The 21,267-nt window shown below is 42.1% G+C and overlaps 1 protein-coding gene across 1 annotated transcript in view; it reads right to left on the bottom strand.

Moving 5' to 3' along the window:
* The window catches only part of ITGBL1 (integrin subunit beta like 1), a 218,651-nt gene that overhangs the window by 5,915 nt on the left and 191,469 nt on the right, over positions 1-21,267 (bottom strand). The window contains exons 9-10 of the mRNA XM_022576826.3: positions 8,482-8,628; positions 961-1,074 (exon numbers count right to left, since the gene is read on the bottom strand). Of these exons, the coding sequence (XP_022432534.3) occupies positions 961-1,074; positions 8,482-8,628 (261 nt within the window). The remainder of the gene's footprint in view (positions 1-960; positions 1,075-8,481; positions 8,629-21,267) is intronic.

Genomic DNA, 21,267 nt, shown 5'->3' on the forward strand with positions numbered 1-21,267 from the left:
TACACAGGGGAGTCATTATCATGATCGAAAGTCACCAAGTTAAAATACGTTATTCTAAACCACAGCAGTTCATAATCAAGACCATTTCATTCATCCTCTGCAGATCTTCTTATTCGGTTCTGTAGCCATCTTATCATTATCTTGTTTAGCAGCGATGGGAAATGTGATTTTTCACATAATTAATGGCATCTGCTTGATGCCACCATCTGTGTATCATCTAATAGTGACCATCTAATAGTGACCATCCTGTGTCACTCCAGGTGGCTTCCATGTCATAATTTTGTTTTCCTGTAGAGAGCAAGTTATGTCTGACTTATGAATAAATGCTAAAAACCATAAAGTCCCCTGACATAGAATGAGGTAAGCTGAGGAATCAGCTAGAAGAGGAGCCTTGTGCCACAGGGACGGACAGACAGTGAATGTCTAGCTTAATGACATACACAAGCATTCATCTTTTACCTTCAACTAGAAACAAGGAGAACAAACATAACGTGTCTCCCTTTCCCCTGTAACTTGTTCAAGCAGATGTATTTTATAACCAATTATCAGGATTCAATAACTTGGGAGAGCAGTAGCTATGACACTGCTAAGTCTCCCTCATCCCCGCAACACACACACCCCACTCCTTGCAGCCAACCAATACATCAACCGTCTTTGAATTAGTGGTACCTGGGTCCTGTTTAAAATAATACTCCATTCCCTACACCAGGCTCAAAGTAAAATGGTTGTCAAGACGATTATTTTCTCTTTTCAACATATAACTGCATATGTGTGAGTTGAGGGCGTGGTTACTTTTGTCCGCCAATGCCCACTCCCCTTCTGCGGTGACTTCCTGTGAATAGTGGGTCTTGATTACACGGACGCTCTCCTGTCCAGCTGGCTATGGCAGTACGCGGTGGGTATCATCTGTCTTTATTGCCAGCTGTGACACAGAACAGTTAGGGTAGGTTGATACTGCACCTGTGCAAATGAGACCATCATGTTTGTCGCAGTCCCTGTCATCACAGTCGCAGAATTCTCCCGAAATATACCATTCTTCGGCAGAACAAATGCACTTCCCACAGTGACAAGAACCTGAAATCACAAAGGGCACTACTTGCTGTCACCACTTAACTAAAGGCTTCCGTCTAGAACAGAATATCATCAGTGCAGCGACAACAGACTTCTAATAACCTATCCTCCAAAGGGAAAAGTTTATTGAATAGCCGGTCGCTCAGAGGGGAGCCTGACTTACTTACTGTAATTCGTAAAGGTTATCCAGGAAAGGCTTCATTATGGATCTAGACAGTTGCAATTAGCCTTGAGCAAATGTTCCATGGCCCAGCCTGGTTGAAATGTCAGTGAGAGCAGAATGTGGTTGATTCTTATAGATGGCCTTCCAAAAAAGGTATTCAAAAATAGATGGGTTTTTTTTTCTGAATTGAATCATGCTTTAAAGGTGCTTGTTTTTTAAAGGAATTGAATAGCAAGTTCTAATAAGAGGGGATGCATTTATTAATAAAAGAAATACTAAATTATTGTGCTTACAATTCTGGATTTTTGTTTACATGATTTTCTTAAAATACAGACACGTCTGTATATTGGGTAGCTCTTTTATTTATTTATTTTTTGCGATACGCGGGCCTCTCACTGTTGTGGCCTCTCCCGTTGCAGAGCACAGGCTCCGGACACGCAGGCTCAGCGGCCACGGCTCATGGGCCCAGCCGCTCCGCGGCATGTGGGATCTTCCCGGACCGGGGCACGAACCCGCGTCCCGTGCATCGGCAGGCAGACTCTCAACCACTGCGCCACCAGGGAAGCCCTTGGATAGCTCTTTAAAGTGCTAAAAATACACACATAATAACTCATGTATATTCCACTTATCAGATTTCATTCTCAGGATTTCCTGCCATAATCAAGGATAGCTCTAATCTCCCCAAAATGTTCATCTTTTATGAGGCTCTAGGTCCAACCACCTTTTCCATTACTTTACACATCCCCTCTTTTTATTTAATTAATGTCACTAAAAAATTCCTCTAGTTATTAAAAACATTTTGGTTTGCTGAGAAATAATTTTATTAATTATTTAAATATGTTTAAAAGAAGAGAAAATATATGGATTAAACGGTGTCACAAAGGGAAGAAAGCTCTCACAGTCTAAATGTCTTCATCTGACGGCCTATAAAACCCCACATGGCAAAGTTACGTCTACAACCACAGTAAAGACACCTTTAAAATTTAAAGGAAAACACATAAAAAGGACTTTCCCTTCCTTCTATTTCCTTGGACGGGTTAGTCTTTCCAAACATGTTTTCCTTCTACTAAAAGACGCTATCACTAAATTGTTCTGGTCAAAAATCACCTTAAGAGATTGTGAAGTAGAAAAAAGTACTTTGACCTATCTAACAAAATTCCAGACTCGGTAAGTTCAAAATATAGTCGGAGAGGGGCAGGAATCAATCATTAGTGCCTCTAGGAAGCACAGTGCTTAAAAAATGAGTTAACAAACTGAGTGAGTAAAGTGGCTAGAGAAAAGGATTTCCTCACACCATGGACTCAGGAGAGGAGCTGTATAAGCGTATCTCAAGCGTTAAGCACTATGTGGTATTTCACACCATGGAAATGACTGTCTGCATTTTAGTGGCAAAAATCCCCAACGGCCAAGGTAAACCTTCCACATTCCGTGTCATGTGGAAAGTAAGGGGTCCTAGTCATGTGCTCAGCACTGGGTTTACCTTTGTTAAGTCCTTGCTTAAGCACAGCGTGACTTCATTTAGCCTTGACTTGCTTTCCTGAGGGTCTTGGTTGATTTACATTTTCTTGAGTAAAATCTAGACAACTTGCAGTTCTGGTGAGTGCCTGACAGCCTGATGGTTGCCTAGGAACCAGTGAGCGAGGCCTTCCGGCTCAGTCTGCGAGGAAGGCTGGCTCCCTCTCGGTCTCATTCAGGTACAGTGTTACCTTATTTTAGAAATTTATCCTAGTTTTAAAGATTTCTTTCAAATTTCTAGGCATGGAAGTGTTCACCATTCAACGGCTCATTTAGTAAATGGTTAGCAACATACCTGCAAAAAAAAAAAAAAAACCCAAAACCAAAAAAACAACTTGGGACATTTCATTGACTTTTCATTGAAATTTCCTCAGAAAGCATCATATTTCGTGCTTTATTTCCATGAGTAATTACTGGAAGAATTGGATTGTTTTCAGTTGTTTCTAAAATAGTATTTCCTTTGCATTCCAAAATTATTTCTACAAAGCAGCAGAAGTAAATGACTTTGTCCATGACAGTCACATCTTATGCCTAGGATATTTTTTTTGTATTTTGTCACAATTCATGAAAAGATCTCACATTTCATTTCTAAACTTAACCTCTGGCCTTGGAACTATTTTAATTACTGCTCTTGCTTCTGGAATGCTTAGCTTCAGTCTATAGCAAAGTATTTTCCTAAAACTGGTAAGCTCAGCTAAAGTTAATATGGTATCATGGAGAGACCATTTGACAAATAAATTCCAGTTCCAAAAGTCTACTAGTCACTGAAATACTTAAAGTGAAAAATGGGGACTGATTTTTGTATGTGCTATGAAAAAGTAGCTTTTCTCAGTCAGCGTTTTCCCCAGCTGTGTTGTTCTTTACTGTTTGTGCCTCTCAGAGGTAGGAAGTTCTTCTGCTTGTGAAACTAGGAATAGCATGTAATACTAACACATTGTGATCATTATTAGGACCTCTTATAGCAGCGCCTTGGTTGTAAAGTGCTCTGTTTTCGTCAGTAACTGGGGGTCAAACTGCCCATCTCTAGAAAGGGAAAAACTTAGGCAAAGAATTCTGTCAGTCAGGCACAGGCCACATGACTGCCAAGAGGGCAGCAATTGTTCAGCTCAGCTGGCCGGGCTCCACTCACACCCATGAGACCCAGTCCAGCTATAGGGAGAAGCTGGCTCATCTTGGCAGGATCTCTAGGGCAGTAAGTTCACAACCACAATATCACTGACCCATTTATTGTCTTTCTTAGTATAAGGACCCTAAAGAGTGCTCTGATCTCCCTTCTGTGCTTCTCACAGGCTTCCATTCCTCAGGAATCAGCCACATTTTCTCATTTGTCTTCAGAGCATCCTTAGGACACAAGAAGGGGAAAGAAATGAAATTCTTCTGCCTTCAAAGATGAGAAAATGAAAGTACATCAGTTAACCTAAGATTCCTATCTGATTCAATCTACTCTTGTACCTACCTACCTGTGATGCCTCTCTGAGGGGAAAAAAAAACAACTTTCATATAGTTTCAAAAAATGAGTTGTGTGTCCTACAGATCTGCCCCGACAGCCATATCAGGTGAGGCAACTAGAGCATGGAGTGAAGACTGGTTTTTGAACCATGACTTTCACCCTTTCTCTTTTCCAGAGATGGAGAACGGGTCGGGTGGAGGGGAGGGATAGGTGGTGGAGGTACCGTGGACTTAATCTGGACGATGCATTACTCGAGTATCAATGTAAGAGTGTAAGGGGTCATTGAGCGACATGCAGTTACAATCATTGTCACACAACAGCATCTTTAAGGATATCAGAGTGGATCACCTAGATCTGGGTTGAAGTTATCAGGGTAAGAAGGTTATTGTGTATTCTTGGATCCAAATAAATAAATCCCCAAACAAACAAACAGCCTATAAATTATATCACGTATTCCGCAAAGGTAGCTAAGTTTAGGGGAGACCTGGCTCTGAGATCATCTCTGGTTATTCCCGCAAACAACTGAGTATAAGGGCGAGGCACCTTTGTTAGCTGCCCCATTAACAGAGTCGGACTTTCTTTTTCGTCCATCAAGCCTGACAAAATGCTGCAACCCAACATCCCAGCAGGCAGATTTCACTATTGTACTAACTCTTCCATCTGTTATGAGGGTCACGACAATGTATACCTTGTTTTAAATTTTTCTATGGAGTGATTTATTGTCTTGGCTATAAATTTGTAAAGAAATAAAATGCTATTTCTTCATCGTCTCCTGAGGTGACAGCTTTATTCACAGCTCCTGGGGAGCACACATTTCAGCCTCGTTTTTTTCTGCTGGAAACACTCAGTCGGGTCTAGGCTGCTAAGTGCTGTGCCCTGGGGATCTCAGGCCCACTACTCACACCTGCCCCGTGATGGGAGAAAGAAAAAGACTCGATTCCCTTTGTGAAAATCGGGGTGAGGGGTTTTCATTTACAAATTTGAGGACAAAGTACATGGCATTCTGGCAAGTCCATGAGATGTATCCAGAAATACATGGCCCCAGTTTAAATAACTCAGAAGGGATTTCCTTCTCTGCCACCATGTTGAAGACCCTTAGCCTATGGCCCCAGTTTATATAACTTGGAAGGGATTTCATAGTCCAGCATGGATTCTTCCAGAATAGGAAGAAAAGAAAGGAGCCCACAGCCAGCTGCTGCCAACACTAGGCATGCCAGTATCATCACTGACAGCAATCTCAAAACGTACAGCCTCGAGGCAGGTTTTACATTTCCTTCCGAGTTTAAAACTCTCTACCCGTTGAAGGATAAAAAATAGTTTAGACAAATATGCTGTCAACTCTTCATTGATACATGGATATATTTCCCACCACCCAAAGCAAACAATTTGAAAAGGCATTAACTAGAGAGATTTTCTTGTTCTGTTTCATTTTGAGGAAATGCCTTTGGGCCAATATTTAGTCAACCTATTTTTTTTTTTTACATTTTCTACATTTATGAGGCTAAAAAATGAGTCACTCTCCTATGAATGTAATGACTTTAGTAAGAATGTTTATTTCTTGAAAAGGGACAACTCCTCCTTCGGAATTAAGTTCAGTTTGGGCAATGACAGAGTGCTATTCACTAGTCCAGTGAGCATGGTTTTGTGTTTTCTTCCAGTACCCGCAACTGGACATAACTTAGCCAAGACCTGCTTAGGGACACTGTTAATGATGTGATACTGTGTCTAGTAAACAGACACACACACAATTGCTGGTTTTTAAAATAAATATAAACAAGCACACAAATTTTTTAATATGAATGGGTTTCTTCATTCAGTAGAGTTTATAAGAAAAGCTAATACCCTTATTCTAAGGATAATGCCATTATGGAAAACCAACTAAAAGTACCTAAACTTTGTGATATTGTGTTTGGACCTATGCTCAAAAAAATCCAATTCAGACAAATTAGTCATTCTCAGTACTCTTTTATACCCTCCATTCTGATCTGATAGCATTTTTTTCTTCTTTCCTATTTCATCCTTGAAGGTTAATTCCATCCCTACCTCCTTCCCTGTTTTCTTTATTAATCTCTTCCTCCTCAGTTCCTTCCCTTTGTCTTCCTTTTAACCTCTCTTTCCTCCTTTTTGTTTCTCCCAACAGAGCCTGAACCCAAAACAAAGTGTTTCCAGGAGCTGAGGCCCCCCTGAGAACCAAACTGGTACGAGATTTGTTCGGGACTTGGAATTAGATTGAATTTAACGGGAGAACAAACTGGGTACACAGTGATCGCTTTAAACTCGTTTGAGAGCCACCTGACTGCTGTAACTGCATTAGGTTGAGGGCATGGCCTCCTTGCCTGAACAATGAAAACACGAGCCTCAGATACAGGGTACAGGGTTCCTGGAAACAAAGAACATGGTTTTCTATTGAAATGATCATGCTTGTATCAATTTTCAGCCTTCCTCCCCGCACCCTATGTGGTCACATCATCCATCAGATTTTATCTTTGCAATTGTGTCAAGAAGCCCCCTTCAACCTGACAGCACCAGCCCTGAGAGAGAGGTGAAGCAACAGCCACTGTTTAGGGGCACATCTCCAAGGCACGTCCTGTTTCTGACGGCTCCTCCATTGGTATTAAGAGATTCCCTTTCTTCCCTGTGTCTTCTTCAGAAAGATATTTACCTGCTAATCCTGCCCCAGGGTAGGTGTTTCAAGGTAAGTGCAACTTCAGCTAGAGCCTTGCCCTGTCTGAAAGGGGAGGGGGGGGGGCGCGGGGGGGCATCATCTGTTCTGCAAGGAGGCTAGTGAGCTGAAGAAGAGAGCTGGGAAGCTCCAGGACATCTAGTTCCCTGCAGGGCAGCTCCCGAAAATTTAGTGAGAATCCGTGCACTTCCAGAATCTTCCTAGGTGTTTTCCTAGCCACTAGCAAAGAGGAATGTGACAGGCTCCTAGATGGGCCCATAGGCACTGTGAGACCAGGATTTTAAAGTCTCTTGGAGAATTTATACAGAAGCATCAACATCAAAATAGCTAAAATTCAATCTATTAATTAGTATTCTTTCTCTGCTCAGGAAAAAAAACCCTGCTCTGCCCTTTTGGGGGTGGGGAAGGGGCACTGGTGGGGTGGCTTTTCTTCTAGAATCTGTTTCTGCAGTAAATGATTGAGTTAGTGACTCCTATTCAATCAACTTGAAGATTATAACCACTTCGAAGGTTTAATTTTTTTTCTTTATATTAGGTTACACATGTGTGATTGGAAAATTGGTGATTTTCAGACCAAAGAAAATTATACCAGAACTTTGGAACCCGTGTACTTTTTTTTTTTTTTTTTTTTTTGCGGTACGTGGGCCTCTCACTGTTGCGGCCTCTCCCATTGCGGAGCACAGGCTCCGGACGCGCAGGCTCAGCGGCCATGGCTCACGGGCCCAGCTGCTCCGTGGCATGTGGGATCTTCCCGGACCGGGGCTCGAACCCGTGTCCCCTGCATCGGCAGGCGGACTCTCAACCACTGTGCCACCAGGGAAGCCCAGACCCGAGTACTTTTTCCTTCCCTTTCTATGAAATGAAATATGTAGTCTCCTTTTATAGCCTCACATCCCTAACCTTCCCCTCCTCCACACACACACATCTACATATTTAGCCTCTGAAATTCCCAAAGCCTATTTGTTGGCAGTTTAGGCGCTTGTGATCACTTCTCTGCGGTTCTTGACTGCGCCATTTCGCAGGTGAACCCAACAATTATCCTTTTGCCTTTTTGGCCCATTCAGTGCCCAATCTATCTTGCTGGTTTTCTTCTTTATACAATCATCAATTCTTTTTATTCAGCAGTGATGCTGAACATAGCAAGTGCCCAGGGATCTTTTCACATGAAACCTGTCTCATGCATTTCATTTTCTCAGGCCCTGAACTTCATTTGGCAACTTTTTTTTTTTTAATTTTAAAAATTATTTTATTATCTCTGGCATTTTCATTTATAGTGGCATTTATTTAGATTCACACACGCAGAGGAGGTGTGTGCATGTGAGCTGTAGTCCCTGGAGCTTTAGATAAACCCATTTTTCTATCACGAATTCATTTACAACTAAAGAAAGCAGCACACAGGTATATTTGAGACTCTCCTTTTGATAATAATTTCCATTATCGTTTGAATGGGAGAAATTCCAAGCTTAAAGCCTGGTCCGGGCAGAGGACAGAGGGGTCTGCGTTCAGCAGAGCGCAGTCTGCAGAAGCTGGTTGTACGTGCTGCCGTATAAACCTCATGTCAGAACAGGGATTCTGTCCAAAGCTGCAGCGGACACTCACCCTTCCCCGAGCACAGAACGCCATCTGCCGATTCGCACAGACTCCTGCTCTGTTCCTCCGTCAGGTTACACTTCCGCGGATGCTGGCAGAGCTTCCCGAACCATCCTCGCCCACAAACGCAGCGACCGCAGGAACACGTGCCGTGGCCTGCGAGGCAACCACAGGGTGGGGTGAGAGGAGTAGATGGGCAAAGAGCCAGCTGAGTCACAGTCTTTAGGAAAGAAATATGTAAACCAGAGTATCTCATTTCCTATCAAGCCAACACACTTTCTCCTTACGCACAGTTTGGCGTGTGAGTGTTTAAAAGAACTTCGCAACAGAGTTCTAGCTGAACACAATCCTCTTGAATGTCGCATCAGAGATGGATTCAAGAGAGAAAAGAAAGCTTGAAACAAGTTAAAGTGGATTGTGACCATCCTTTCTTGATACACAATACTTCCCCATTTGCATTTTTATCAGGATGGAGTCTTCAGGCTTTTCCTCACTGTGCACGCCCTGACACCCAGACCAATCTGCAAGGCTAGTCACGTCACCACTGCCTGCGCCATTTATTGATTACTCTCCTATCACTTACAAATAAAAACCAAAGGTTCACCTCCAGACAAATGGCATCTGGTATTATATTACTCTCTGTGTTCCTCTGCTTGCTAATAAGAACAGATATAAGTGTAAGTAATGGTGTCTCCCTATCGCTGTATAGAAGTTAAAAACAGCACGAGGCTTAGACTCATATCTTTTCCTCCCTTTTGTTTCTGTCATTGGCTCCTGGTTTGGGGATGTTTATCTTTGGTGTGTACGCAACATTATATCTGTGACACTTATACACTGGCATATACATCTGACTAGTCTCTGGCCACCAACACTCCATTCAATTGCATCCTCTTCCATGTTAATTTCTCTTTCTTCCCATCAACGCTCTATTCTTTTTCTATACGTGCATTACCTTACAGCCAGATCTCTCCAAAGAGAACAAACAAAACAGCTATTTGTTTGGCAAAATTTTACGAATTACTATGAACAGAGCATTTTTCTAGGCACCAGGGGATGCAAAATCAAATATGATGGGCATGGTGGTCCCTGCCTTACTTGCAGGGACATATCAAATCATCATTCAGACTGCTCAACCCCACTGCATCTTTTGAGACCATTCTGCCTTGACCATTTGCTCTGGCAGGATCTTCAATAGTAAATTTCTTCCATCTGCCTCTTCCTACACTCATTTCTGCACAAGGAGGGATTGGTGGCCAATATTTAATTGTTTGCAATTCATTGTTAAGATTAAAAAACCTAAGTACTCATGATCCAAGTGATATTTCTCTGTAACACGTGACCATCTGGAAGTGAAAGGAAAGCAAATGGGAGGCAAACTTAAAAGACACCTGGATTAACAGACCTATTTCTGCCAGCCTCTTCTTGTCCATATGCTGATTTATTGAACTGCATCTCACCACAGCCCTTTGAGTCAAGCATTATCACCCTTTTACAGTCAGGAAACTAAGGCTCGGAGAGATTAAGTAATTTTTCCTCAACTCACACAACTCAACCATACAGGATCAGAACCTGACTCCAGTTTTCTCTAATTTCAATGTCCCCTCGTTTTCCGCGTCACACTGACTGTATATTTCATTTTGGAAAATAAACAATGACTATCAATCTGAGACATGTAGGAGCCTCTTCTTAATTCCTGTCTTTTCAAACTGCTGCATAGTATGAAGGTATACATTTGACGTTCGTGGGCACTTTCTTCTTAAGAAGTCTCTCCTATATTGGTTTTCATGACATTGGACTTTCCTGACCCTTTCAACCCTCCTCCTTCGTCTACTTATTCCTCTACTTTCTGTCTCACCCGATTAATGTAGGAATCCCCTGATTGTCTATCCTTAATCATCTTCTCTTATCTCTCTACCATCTCTCTCTTGAAAAATTCATCAAATCACAGGAATTCAGATAAGCACAATGATTACAGGGCTCTACCTCCAGCCCCTCCATCTCTCTGAAATTCCTCTCCCGTGATTCCATACTTCGTATTCTACTAGCATCAGAAATTGATACATCGAGACCTGCATGTATAATTTTCTTTCCAAAAGCTACTCTTCTGTATCACCCATCTCTTTTAACAGCCCAACTCTCCTTCTAGCCAACCAGTTCAAAATGATTCAGATCATACTTGACTCTCTCTCACTTCCCTCATCCAAAGAGCTGCCAGATCCTGTTGAAACAACCTCAAAATTTCCACTCCTATCACCACCAGAAACCTTTGAGAAACCTTCTATCACACGTTTCTCCAACATTCTCACTCTCGGCTTCCCGTAACATGACTCTACTCACATCACAGCCTTGAGATCTAGGGCCGCGTGACTCCCTGATGCTTACGGGATGAAGTTCACCTACTTTAACCTTCCGTATGTCTTAGGTTCCTGAAGTAGATTCCCAGCTGCTTCTCCAGCCTTACTTCTTCTCCCCTTCATACACTTCCTGACCCACTTATCTTTCCCGACATAGTTCCGGTGTTTTCCAGACTTCATGACTTTGGTGAGACAGGAATCCATGCCTTCTACTCTACACAACCAGATCCTGCTTAATTTTCAAAACTCAGGGAAAGTGACTACACCTCTGGAAGATTTTTCTAATATGCCCAAGTGGAATTCATCTTCCCCTCCTCTGAATTTCTATACTATCTTATTTTTCACCTCTTGTGTAACATTTCTGTCTTCTACCTCGTAATATGCAGTTATGTATCAGATAGACCCATTACTTGACTGAATTCTCTGATGGTAGGAATCACGTCTGATCCATCACTATAGTCTTCAGAGTGGTGCCAAGCACTGCCTTAGACATAGCAGATCCTCAAAAAACACTTACAGAGTAAGGTTACTTTTCAAGAAAATCCCCTTCTTATTTTTTCCCACAAATCCCAACTGACAACCATAAACTGAATACAGGACATGTTTACAGGTCATCTGGCTAATAAACTGTCCTTCAAAGTCAATGGACTGTTCTTAGATGGCTCTGTTTTATTTCTATGGCCTTAGAGTGGAATGAAGTTAGCAAATCTGTGTAAGAGTTACATACTCGATGAATCGTTATGAAACTGATTCTATCTTGACTTCTCCAATAAAACAAAAGTCCACTTAAAGTGAAACCTACTTAAGAAGTTCAAAACAAGTTATCCAAGTTATCCACCTTTGGAGGCAGATAATGTGTGATACAAAAGGAAGAAGGAGGAGGAGGAGGAAGAGAAAGAGAGCTTTTTAGCATCAATACCAGCCAGCTATGGGCTTTTCAAATGTTTATGCTTCTTACAAGCCCTGGGTTAGTAAGAATTACCATCATTTGACATAATTAGAATAATCTAATCTCTACGGCGGAGAAAGACATTCTGCCTTTGATTTAGGACCTCATTGAGAATGACTAAATGATGCCTCACCACAAGTAATTTTAGAGAGTTAAGTTGGCATCTAGCCCAGACAATGGTCAAAATGCACTGGTATTTAAATGTTTTGCTTTGATATTTACATGACTTCTCTTTACTTAAAAAATGTTTTTTAAAAGCTTTCAATAATATCTTCTTTATAAACTCTAATAATTTAGTCATCCACTCAAGAACTTTTTATTATGTACTAGGCATTTTACTAGCTCTACTCTCATGGGCTTATAGGCTACAAGGGGAGGGAGAAAACAAGTAACAACGAGGAAACAAATACACTTGAGCTATGGAAGAATTAAGGAGGGTGTTGGTAGATTCAGCAGAGAGAACATTATTAACTGGAGTGGCCAGCTCTCTGACACCCAGTGGCTGAGAAAGAGCCAGATAGCTAACGTTCTGGAAAAGCTAGTGAAGATCCTCGGAATAAGAAAGAGCTTCACATGTTATAGGCAGTGAAAAAAAGGCCAATGTATTCGAAGAGTAATGAGTAAGAATGAAAAAATAATAAAGTTGGAGAAATATTTAGGAATGAGAACATAGAAAATTACTTGTTCTTGGTAAGGCGTCTACATTTTATTCCAGGAGGAAGGGGAAATCATAGAAAGGTGTTATGCGAGAGAGGGATGTGTTATAATTTATAGTTTGCAAATTCATTTTGGCAACTGGGTGGGAGAAATTAAGGTGTGTTGGGAGGAAGTGAGGATGGGGAAAGTGAGAGAGTATTGCAGAGTCCAAGTGAAAGGTGATGCAGGCTTCAAGCAGGGTGGTGGCAGTGCAAATGGGGAGAAGTGGCTGGAGATCTACCTTGATGGGGGTACCCATGGAACTTGCTGCTGGATTGTACGTGGCAGGTGAGAGAAAGAAAGGACTAGTTTTCTGACTCAAGAAATCCTGTAAATAACGATGCTACCTAATAGATATGGAAGCTGCAGGAGGGAGAGGTTGAGGGCAGAAAATCAGTTCCATTTTGAACCTTGTGTGTCTGAGATACTCTTAAGACAACCAAGGAGAGGCCAAGTAAGCAGCTGACACAAACATGGCGTTTGAGGACAGGTTGGAGCTAGGTCTGGATGTGTTGGAGTTTCCAAAAGGAGATGGCATTTAAAGCTTTAGAAGTGAATGAGCCCACCTAGGGAGAAATAAGTCTTGAGAAACTCCAATATTTAGGGTAGGGTAGAGGGGAGAAGCCAGACAGACAAGCAGCGTCCTCCAGTCAAGAAGAAGAAAAATGAGATGACTGTGTTGTCTTGTAAGATGACAAGGAGCGTATTCCATAAAGGAGGCCTATTGAGTAGAATGGTCCTGAAAATTGGAGTTTAAAAAAAAAAGACCATAAAGGTCAGAAGAGTAGTTTCAGTCAACTTTTGCCAGACCAACCCTACTAAGTTGTCTCTTAGGCCTATGAGTGGAGCATCCAGGGGTAGCAGAACTGGGAGAATCATCTATATACACCGTTCAGTGAGAACATCTCTGCTTGGTGGTAGAGTCCACAGTGAGATCATCTGTGTATAATAAGTGTATGATAGATCATTCAAGAATGAACCTGTAGAGAGAACCAGCCTAAATGAATCATTTGAAGTCCACTAAATCTGCCTTCATGTAACTTCCCAACTCTTCATACAGGCGAGCAATTTTCCATTCAATTTTCATTTCCATTGCCATTCATCCTCTCCCAGATACTTACCTCCTGGCATCTGGCACTCCCCCCGAGCAACAGAAATTTTTCTTCCTATTCTCTTCCCTTCCCCCACACCAAAATATTCACCAAGAATGCTCTGGATGGGTGTTGTCCAACGTAGTAATCACTAGTCAATGTGACCATTTAAATTTACTAACATTCAGTAAAATTTAAAATTCAGTTTCTCAGTTGCACTAGTCACATTTCAAGTGTTCAACAGCCATATGTGGCCAGTGGCTACTGTATCGAATAAGGCAGATGTGGAACATTCCTATCATCTTTGAAAATTCTATTGAACAGTCATGCTCTAGACAATGACATTTCCAATGAATCCATGGGCTCTGAGACACACTTCCTCAATACACTGCAGTGACGGTTCTCAATTAGGAAACTGACACATGAAGGTATCTAATTGCATCAGATACTACATATTGCCTGCCCAATACTCTTTTCCCCTTGTTAATACTAGGGGAAGCCTCATTATTTTTCAGAGAGGTGATAATAGTTCATTTGGAAAATATTTGATTACTCAGGCTCCTTTTGACCTAGAGGTGCCCCTAGGACTTAGCTCTAATAAGTGAGATATAAGAGAAAATCTCTTGGGTGAGGTTTCCAGGAAAGCTATTGTCTTCCAAAGAAAATGGGACAGACTCAGCTAGCATGTTATCCTTTGCCCTTTGCCCTATTTTCCCTTTCTTCTTTCCTGGAAGATGAGCACAATGGGAGATTTTCAAGGAGCGTGACAACAAAAGTCATACTCGAACGGCAGAGAGGAAATGAAGAGAGAGGGTGTGTGGGACTCTGACAGCTCTCAGGTAGTTACCTCACCATCCATCCATCCCTGAAGTGACAATCTGCAGGCTTGTAGCTGAACACAGTCCTAACTGGTTGTGTGGTGAGGCCATTCAGGATGGCTGCGCCCCTGCTCTCTGTACATCCCCTGCTCGACCAGTCCCTCCTTCACTCACTTGACCATCCAATCCTCTTAATTATAGGCTTAATAAACATACTGTTTATGTACTTGCCCCTTGCCCCAGCCACTGGTTTCCCTGGTAACTGATGAGCCAACCTGACATCAGTTCCCCCCATAAATGGTAACCTCCTCCTCCCTGGAGCAGCTGCCATGTCCTGATGTCTGCCATAAATGGTGCGGTGTCACTCCAGGACCTTTTGCTGCAGACTTGTAAGATCCCCTGCCCGATAAATGACTGATGTCTCTTTGTTCAGTCTCCAGGTTGGGCAACTACAAAGCTTATAGGCCTGCAGGGTGCATCCCAACACCGGTACACTTACAAACTCAGGAAAGAGGGTTGTGATTTTAAGATGTAATTTGGAGACAATCACACTGCTACCCACATTGTCCAGCTAAGAAAGGCGTGGCCTGAGTGAGTGGTCTGAACCTTCCTGAATGTGAGAATTCCAGCAATGCCTGGGAAGGGGGTAGTGGTCACTGCACTCATACTCTCAGGCTGCCTGATCTTCTTCAAATTGCAGCTACAAACCAAAGAACTCCCTGAAGAAATGAAATGTGAACTGATTGTATAATTAATAGGTGGCTCTTCATTATCCCTTCTTGTTTCTTAAACTGTACTCATAGTCTTATTTCAGAAGCAGAGAGGACAAAGCAGAGAAAAGCAATAACCAGTCCACTCCTTAGTCTCATCCTGGGTATGTGGAGTACAGGAGGGAGATCTCTGGTTTAGCTTATATTAGTTCAAAACAATTAAACACACGTGAGCCAACATGTAGATATATTTTCCTTATGAAATCTTAAAATCAAGTACCCTAAAAATGAATACATCTTAGGGACTACCTCTCTGGATGAAGTGTGTTTTTCTTTCAGTAGTGACATCTGATTTTAAAAATCCATGCATTTGTAGGTCACATAAAATTTTTATTGTTAATAGGGATGTTTTGAGAAGATCCACATGTGGTCTATGATCACTGAACATGACTTAACCAGTAAGTAAGTGAGGCATGGTCTTACTTCCTATTGACTTTCTCTTTGCCAGTCACCGTCATGACCCTCATTTTCAGGTTGTAATTTTGGTGTAATCAAAACTGAACTGTTTAAAATTATGTAATTGCTTACATTCACCTTCAGGTACAGCTGCTAATTTATCCCAGCCTCCCAGAATTGGTTTAATCGCTTTCAGCATTTATTGTTAGGAAGGTGTATAAACACCATTGGCTCTTAGGTCTCATGAGCCCGCTGATTCGGTAGGTTTACAGCTATTTTTGGTTTTACTTATTCCTTGTTTGCTAAAGTGCTCAGGGAGTCCCTGCTTTGGAGCCAGGGACCCACATTTTGATCTCTGGCCACACAGTAGATACGTGCTTCTTGTCCGTCCCTCCAGGTGAAAGGTCACAGACACTATGGCTCGGTGTCTGGCAGTGAACTGAGAAAATTACCCATATTAGTGATGTCAATTTTGTTCTCGGAAGCTACACCAGAGGGATGATGTTAATGTGTTTCACACACTCCTAGTAGTGAGATTCGTTCCCCACTGGCTGCCACATGATGGGGAGACCAAATGCTTTGAACAAAGTAGCTGCCGTTCCTTCCTCAAGGCACAGAACTGCTGATTCGTATGATGCCAACTTCCTTCCAAAACATTCTGTAGCTGGTGAATCAAGAAATCTAAAACAGATGGAATTTTTTGTCCTGTTTTGGAGATGGACACTTCAACGAACTCCGTATCACACAGATGCTGAGGCTTCTGTGGCTTAGAAGTCTTATGCCCCATAGGAGCCCAAAATCTCTTCTAACTATTCCTTAAGCATAGCTTCCAGAAAACCCGCAAGGGACATGGCTGGTGGCAGAGTCACAGCACTCATAGAAGCCAAAAACCATGGCATTCCCATAAGACATTCATAGTTCATTCACAATCTCTCCCATCTAGCTGCAACTTATCGATCATAGGTCACATTACCATGAGCAATGTTGCCTGGTAACATTGGCATCTACCATCTTCATCTGTTTCCAGGGAGCTGGAGTGGGGGGGTTAACAGAGGGTCAGAGTCTCTCGCAGCAAGGTAAAGGGTTTTGTTAGCCTGTTGTCCATATTATTTCTAATACTGTCTCCAATACATCCAAGTTTTTCCATCTTTACCGTCCCCCATCTAGCTAAACCACCTTCATCTCTCACCACTCATCTCCTAAATCCACGTTCACCCACCAACCCCACAAATACACACTCCTCCCAGCAATCCAAACTTCACCTGGCAGCCAGAGGTACTTTTTAAACAGAGTGATAACGCTATTGTCTTGTGTAAACTCCTCGTATGGCTTCCGATCATCGCTTGAGTAAAGCCCCAAATCATTAACACGGTTTACAAAATCTGTCATACCCTGCTCCCCTTTGCATTCTCATCTCCTATCACACAGGGTTTCTCTCCAGTTCTCAAAAACCCCTTGAACATGTCACCCTCCCTTCCCGCATATGCCTCGGCACACTGTTCTGTGACTCCCGGGTCGCACCCACCTCTCCCCACCTGGCTACGTTCTATGCATTCAGCTACCAAGTATGGTGGTCATGATGCTTAGCTGATTAATACGTGTCAAGCACATGTCATGCATCATATCGTCTTTACCAGATGTGAAGGCATTAGCGAAGCCTTCTGTAGCCTCCAGTCTACGTCAAAGCCCCTATCATGTATGTTTCCATTGAACTAGTGCTTCTTCTTTCAGACCATCCACCTCATTACCCTTCCTTTCTCAATGTTACCCTTCAAGCATAATCATCAACTCCAGTAGATTCACCACTGAATCTCCAGGGCTGGCAAACAGTTTTTGAGCTGTTTGAGCTGGAGCTCAACAAATATTTCTTGAATTAAAGAAAAAAATAAACGATTACCTCAGTTTCAACCATGCAGAATGTGGAGGAATTTCCACATTGGAAATATTTAATTCAAATTTGAAGAGTATGAAGCCAGGAGGGAATGATGCTAAGAAATCATCTTGGCAGACACGGACCTCAAGATAAAAGAGGAAGAAAGAAGTGGAGATTACTCGAGGACAGTAAACAGTGAGCAGAAAAGACATGCAAAGGCCATTTCTAGGGAAGTGCTAAGATTTATTGGTAAGCTCTGAGAGATGAGTAAGAAAAAAAGATCAAGTGGTTATGAGAGAAGTGAGAGAAGAAACAGGGAGAAGGTGTTTCTGAGGCCCAGGAGACCATGTCAAGGGGGATTCTGAGTAGAGTAACCACAGCTCTACGCTGAAAAGCGGTCACGTAGAATGAGACCTGAATGGCACCCCGGATTTGGGCAACTAAGAATTACGAAAAACCCCAGGGAGTCAGTTATACAGAATGGTGGGAGACAGAGCAAGTTTCTATGGGTTGAAGATTGAACCAAGAGGAATGCAGACATACATGTCAGAGGTAAAGGCATCAAGGAGATCAAAAATATTTAAGGACATGCTTGTGTTTGAGGGGCAGTGCTGGCCTTTACACGGAGTAAGTATGCAATGCGTTATTTGCTGATTTAATTATTACATGATAGGATATTATTAAATAAGAAGAGATGTTCTTATGATAATGGATATTTTTAGATAGACTGAGAAATATAGAAACTTTGGCGATGCATGCTCTTATTCAAGCCCTAACGGCCAGTGTCTTCTTACCTGTGCTCCTCCCTGCTTGCAAACCCATGAGAAGCTTCTCCATGGAAGGTGCCCTGCTGAGTAAGAGCCACTAAAAATACTTCTGAGATGCATATGGCCACTTTGATTTGGTAGCTCAGTGGCAAGTGTGAGGATAGAAACTGCACCATGCAAAAACAACAGACAGGAGAATTCATCTATGCCGTCCAAAATTGAAGACAAGACAGTCACAGTTCTGAATAAACTGTGGTTACAAAAGGAATAACCAAGCAAACGTGGAGCTCTGTTCTGTGTCGCATAGAGTTTACTGGAATCCACAGCATAAAATTCCACCTGAGAGGTTATGTCTATCATTTTCTCTATAGGTATATAACACTAATGATAATAATATCTAATGTATATACATATGACACATGTGCTAAGTACTTTATACACATTAACTCACTTAATCTCACAATAACCCTACAAGAGACATATATTATAATCATCTTTTATAGGTGAGAAATGGGGGTTATGTAAATTGCCTCAGGTCATATGGGGAGTAAGTGGCAGAACCAAGGTTGGAACCAAGAAAGCCTCATGTCTGTAGTCTTAACTACTGTACTATATTGCCACTTACATTTCTAAATAGTTAAGTACATTTACATAAATGTTTGTGAAAGGAACCTGTGATCCCCTTATCAGCAGGTTTACTATGTCATATACTTTAACACTGAAATTATTTACGTTCAAACTTGTTAATTAATGGCATGTTTCTTGTAATTTCTGTCCAGAGAGCAGCTGAGACATAAATGAAATTCAAGGCTATAATAGCCAAGGCTCAAATAATTCCTTCCATAAAGCAGTGCTCAGAAAATAGAGGAATTAAAAATCACAGTACCTTGAGTACTGGAGGCCAAGTGCAAAACTCACGCGGGAGGTGATGTTTCCCGTGAGAACATGAATTACAGTTGATCTTCACTATTCGAAGATTTCATATTTGATAACTTGCCTACTCGCTAAAATTTATTTGTATCCCTGAAATCAACACTCGAGAAGCTTTCCAGGTCATTTGAGAACACGGGCCGAATGGTGAAAAAATTGAGTTGCCTGAGGTTCACATTCCCAGCAAAGATCAAAGAAGGTCACACTCTGCCTTCTTTGTTCAGCTCTTACACTGTAAACAAGTGTCCTTTTCCCAATATACTTGGTGCTGTACATTTTGCATTTTTGTGCTTTTTGTTGGTGATTTCAATGTTTTTAGATGGCTCCCAAGTACAGTGCTGAAGTGCTATCCAGTGTCCCTAAGTGCAAAAAAGGCTGCGATATGCCTTACGGAGAAAATCCGTGAGCCAAATAATCTTCATTCAGGCGTGAGTTATAGGGTTGTTGGCCGAGTTCAATGTTAATAAATCAACTACATATGACACAATATGTCTTTACATAGACACACACATAAAACAAGGTTATGTATTGACTGGTTGATAAAAATGCTGCAAACAGAGGCAGGAACCTAGCTAGTCCCGTATTTCCCTCAGGAGCAGTGAGTCAGTATTTGCCAAATCCCTGTTCAAGACAACTTTATAGACCGCAGCCACCACGAATACCAAGACTAGACTTATCTTGTTGAGGAACACCAACAGAGCATCAGTGTGGACTGTAAACTATGTGCAGCTTTTCTAGCTACATGTCACTTCAGATACACATGAGCTGACCACTGATGGGGACATCTCTCTCCCTCTCCTTCCTGGAACTATCCCCCTCCAAGCAATAGGACTGACCATCAGAGTAAAGAGTCACAAAAAAACTACACACTGAAATGTGTACAGATGTGTGCATAGGCCCTAGTGCAGAACCTGTGGCAGAATTTAAGGCTCCAGACTGTCAACTGGGCTGCAGAGCTCAGATGAAGCAGGAGAAGGTAAGTGAAGCCAATCGCTGTTACCTACAGACAACCTTTTAAATTATTGGTATTGGACTTCGCTGGTGGCGCAGTGGTAAGAATCTACCTGCCAATGCAGGGGACATGGGTTCAAGCCCTGGTCCGGGAAGATTCCACATGCCACAGAGCAGCTAAACCCGTGTGCCGCAACTACTGAGCCCACGCTCTAGAGCCCGCGAGCCACAACTACTGAGCCCACGTGCCACAACTACTGAAGCCCACGTGCCTAGAGCCAAGGCTCTGCAACAAAGAGAAGCCACCGCAATGAGAAGTCCATGCACCGCATCGAAGAGTAGCCCCCGCTCGCCACAACTAGGGAAAGCCCGTGCGCAGAAACGAAGACCGAATGCAGCCAAAAAAAAAAAGAAAGAAATTACTGGTATTATCTTAACCCTAAATCTCTCAAGGACATTATCTGAATGTCAAAGTGAAATTTAAGAATAACAACACAAAATATTTTCAAGAAAAATTTCCAAGGTGTGTTTCCTTTACCTACTTGAAAAATGTTCCAAGATCTTTCGGTCAGTAAAATGTCTTTAATGCAATCTAAAATACGAAATTAAAATGCATAGGTGATTTCCTAGAGCTGGTTGCTAAAATTTAAGAAGAAACACCAAGAGAATCCATCCAATTATAGAGATCAAAGATGCTTTGCTTATCTGATTACTATTGTACTAATATTTGTTGGCTGCTAGCTGACACAGGAGAAGCAGCAAAGTTTTTCCCAACTTTGAAAACACGTTTGTGCTCTGATAAATATGTTCCAATATCATCTATATTTGGGAAGATCAACCATCTAAGAATTAATCTCTAAATGTGTAAGCAAGGATCTCCCAAATCGTAGCCAAGGCTCTACCAGGAGGATAAGATATATTAGCCTGTCTCCAGCTACTGCCTAGTCTACTGTGCCACATCCTGTATCCAATCAAAGAGAGGATGGATTGTCGGTAGCAAAATCTAGCCAGTGGTAAAGAATGAGAATCTGCACTATCCAGAGAGGATAGACCACCCGGTGTGAGAGCTGCGGTCCTTCTGCACGTGTATTCTGGCAGCTGCAGGGGTCCACCAGCAACGTCATCCTTTCTGTTATGATGACTTTCACTCGGCATGCCCTGGATTCTCTGCCCCGAGGTTTTCTCCAACTGCAGAAGCCT

This window comes from Delphinapterus leucas, chromosome 18 (assembly GCF_059928025.1).
Source record: "Delphinapterus leucas isolate spDelLeu-1000000601 "Yukka" chromosome 18, BTC_Dleu_Yukka2, whole genome shotgun sequence".
In the NCBI taxonomy this organism is placed as follows: Eukaryota; Metazoa; Chordata; class Mammalia; order Artiodactyla; family Monodontidae; genus Delphinapterus; species Delphinapterus leucas.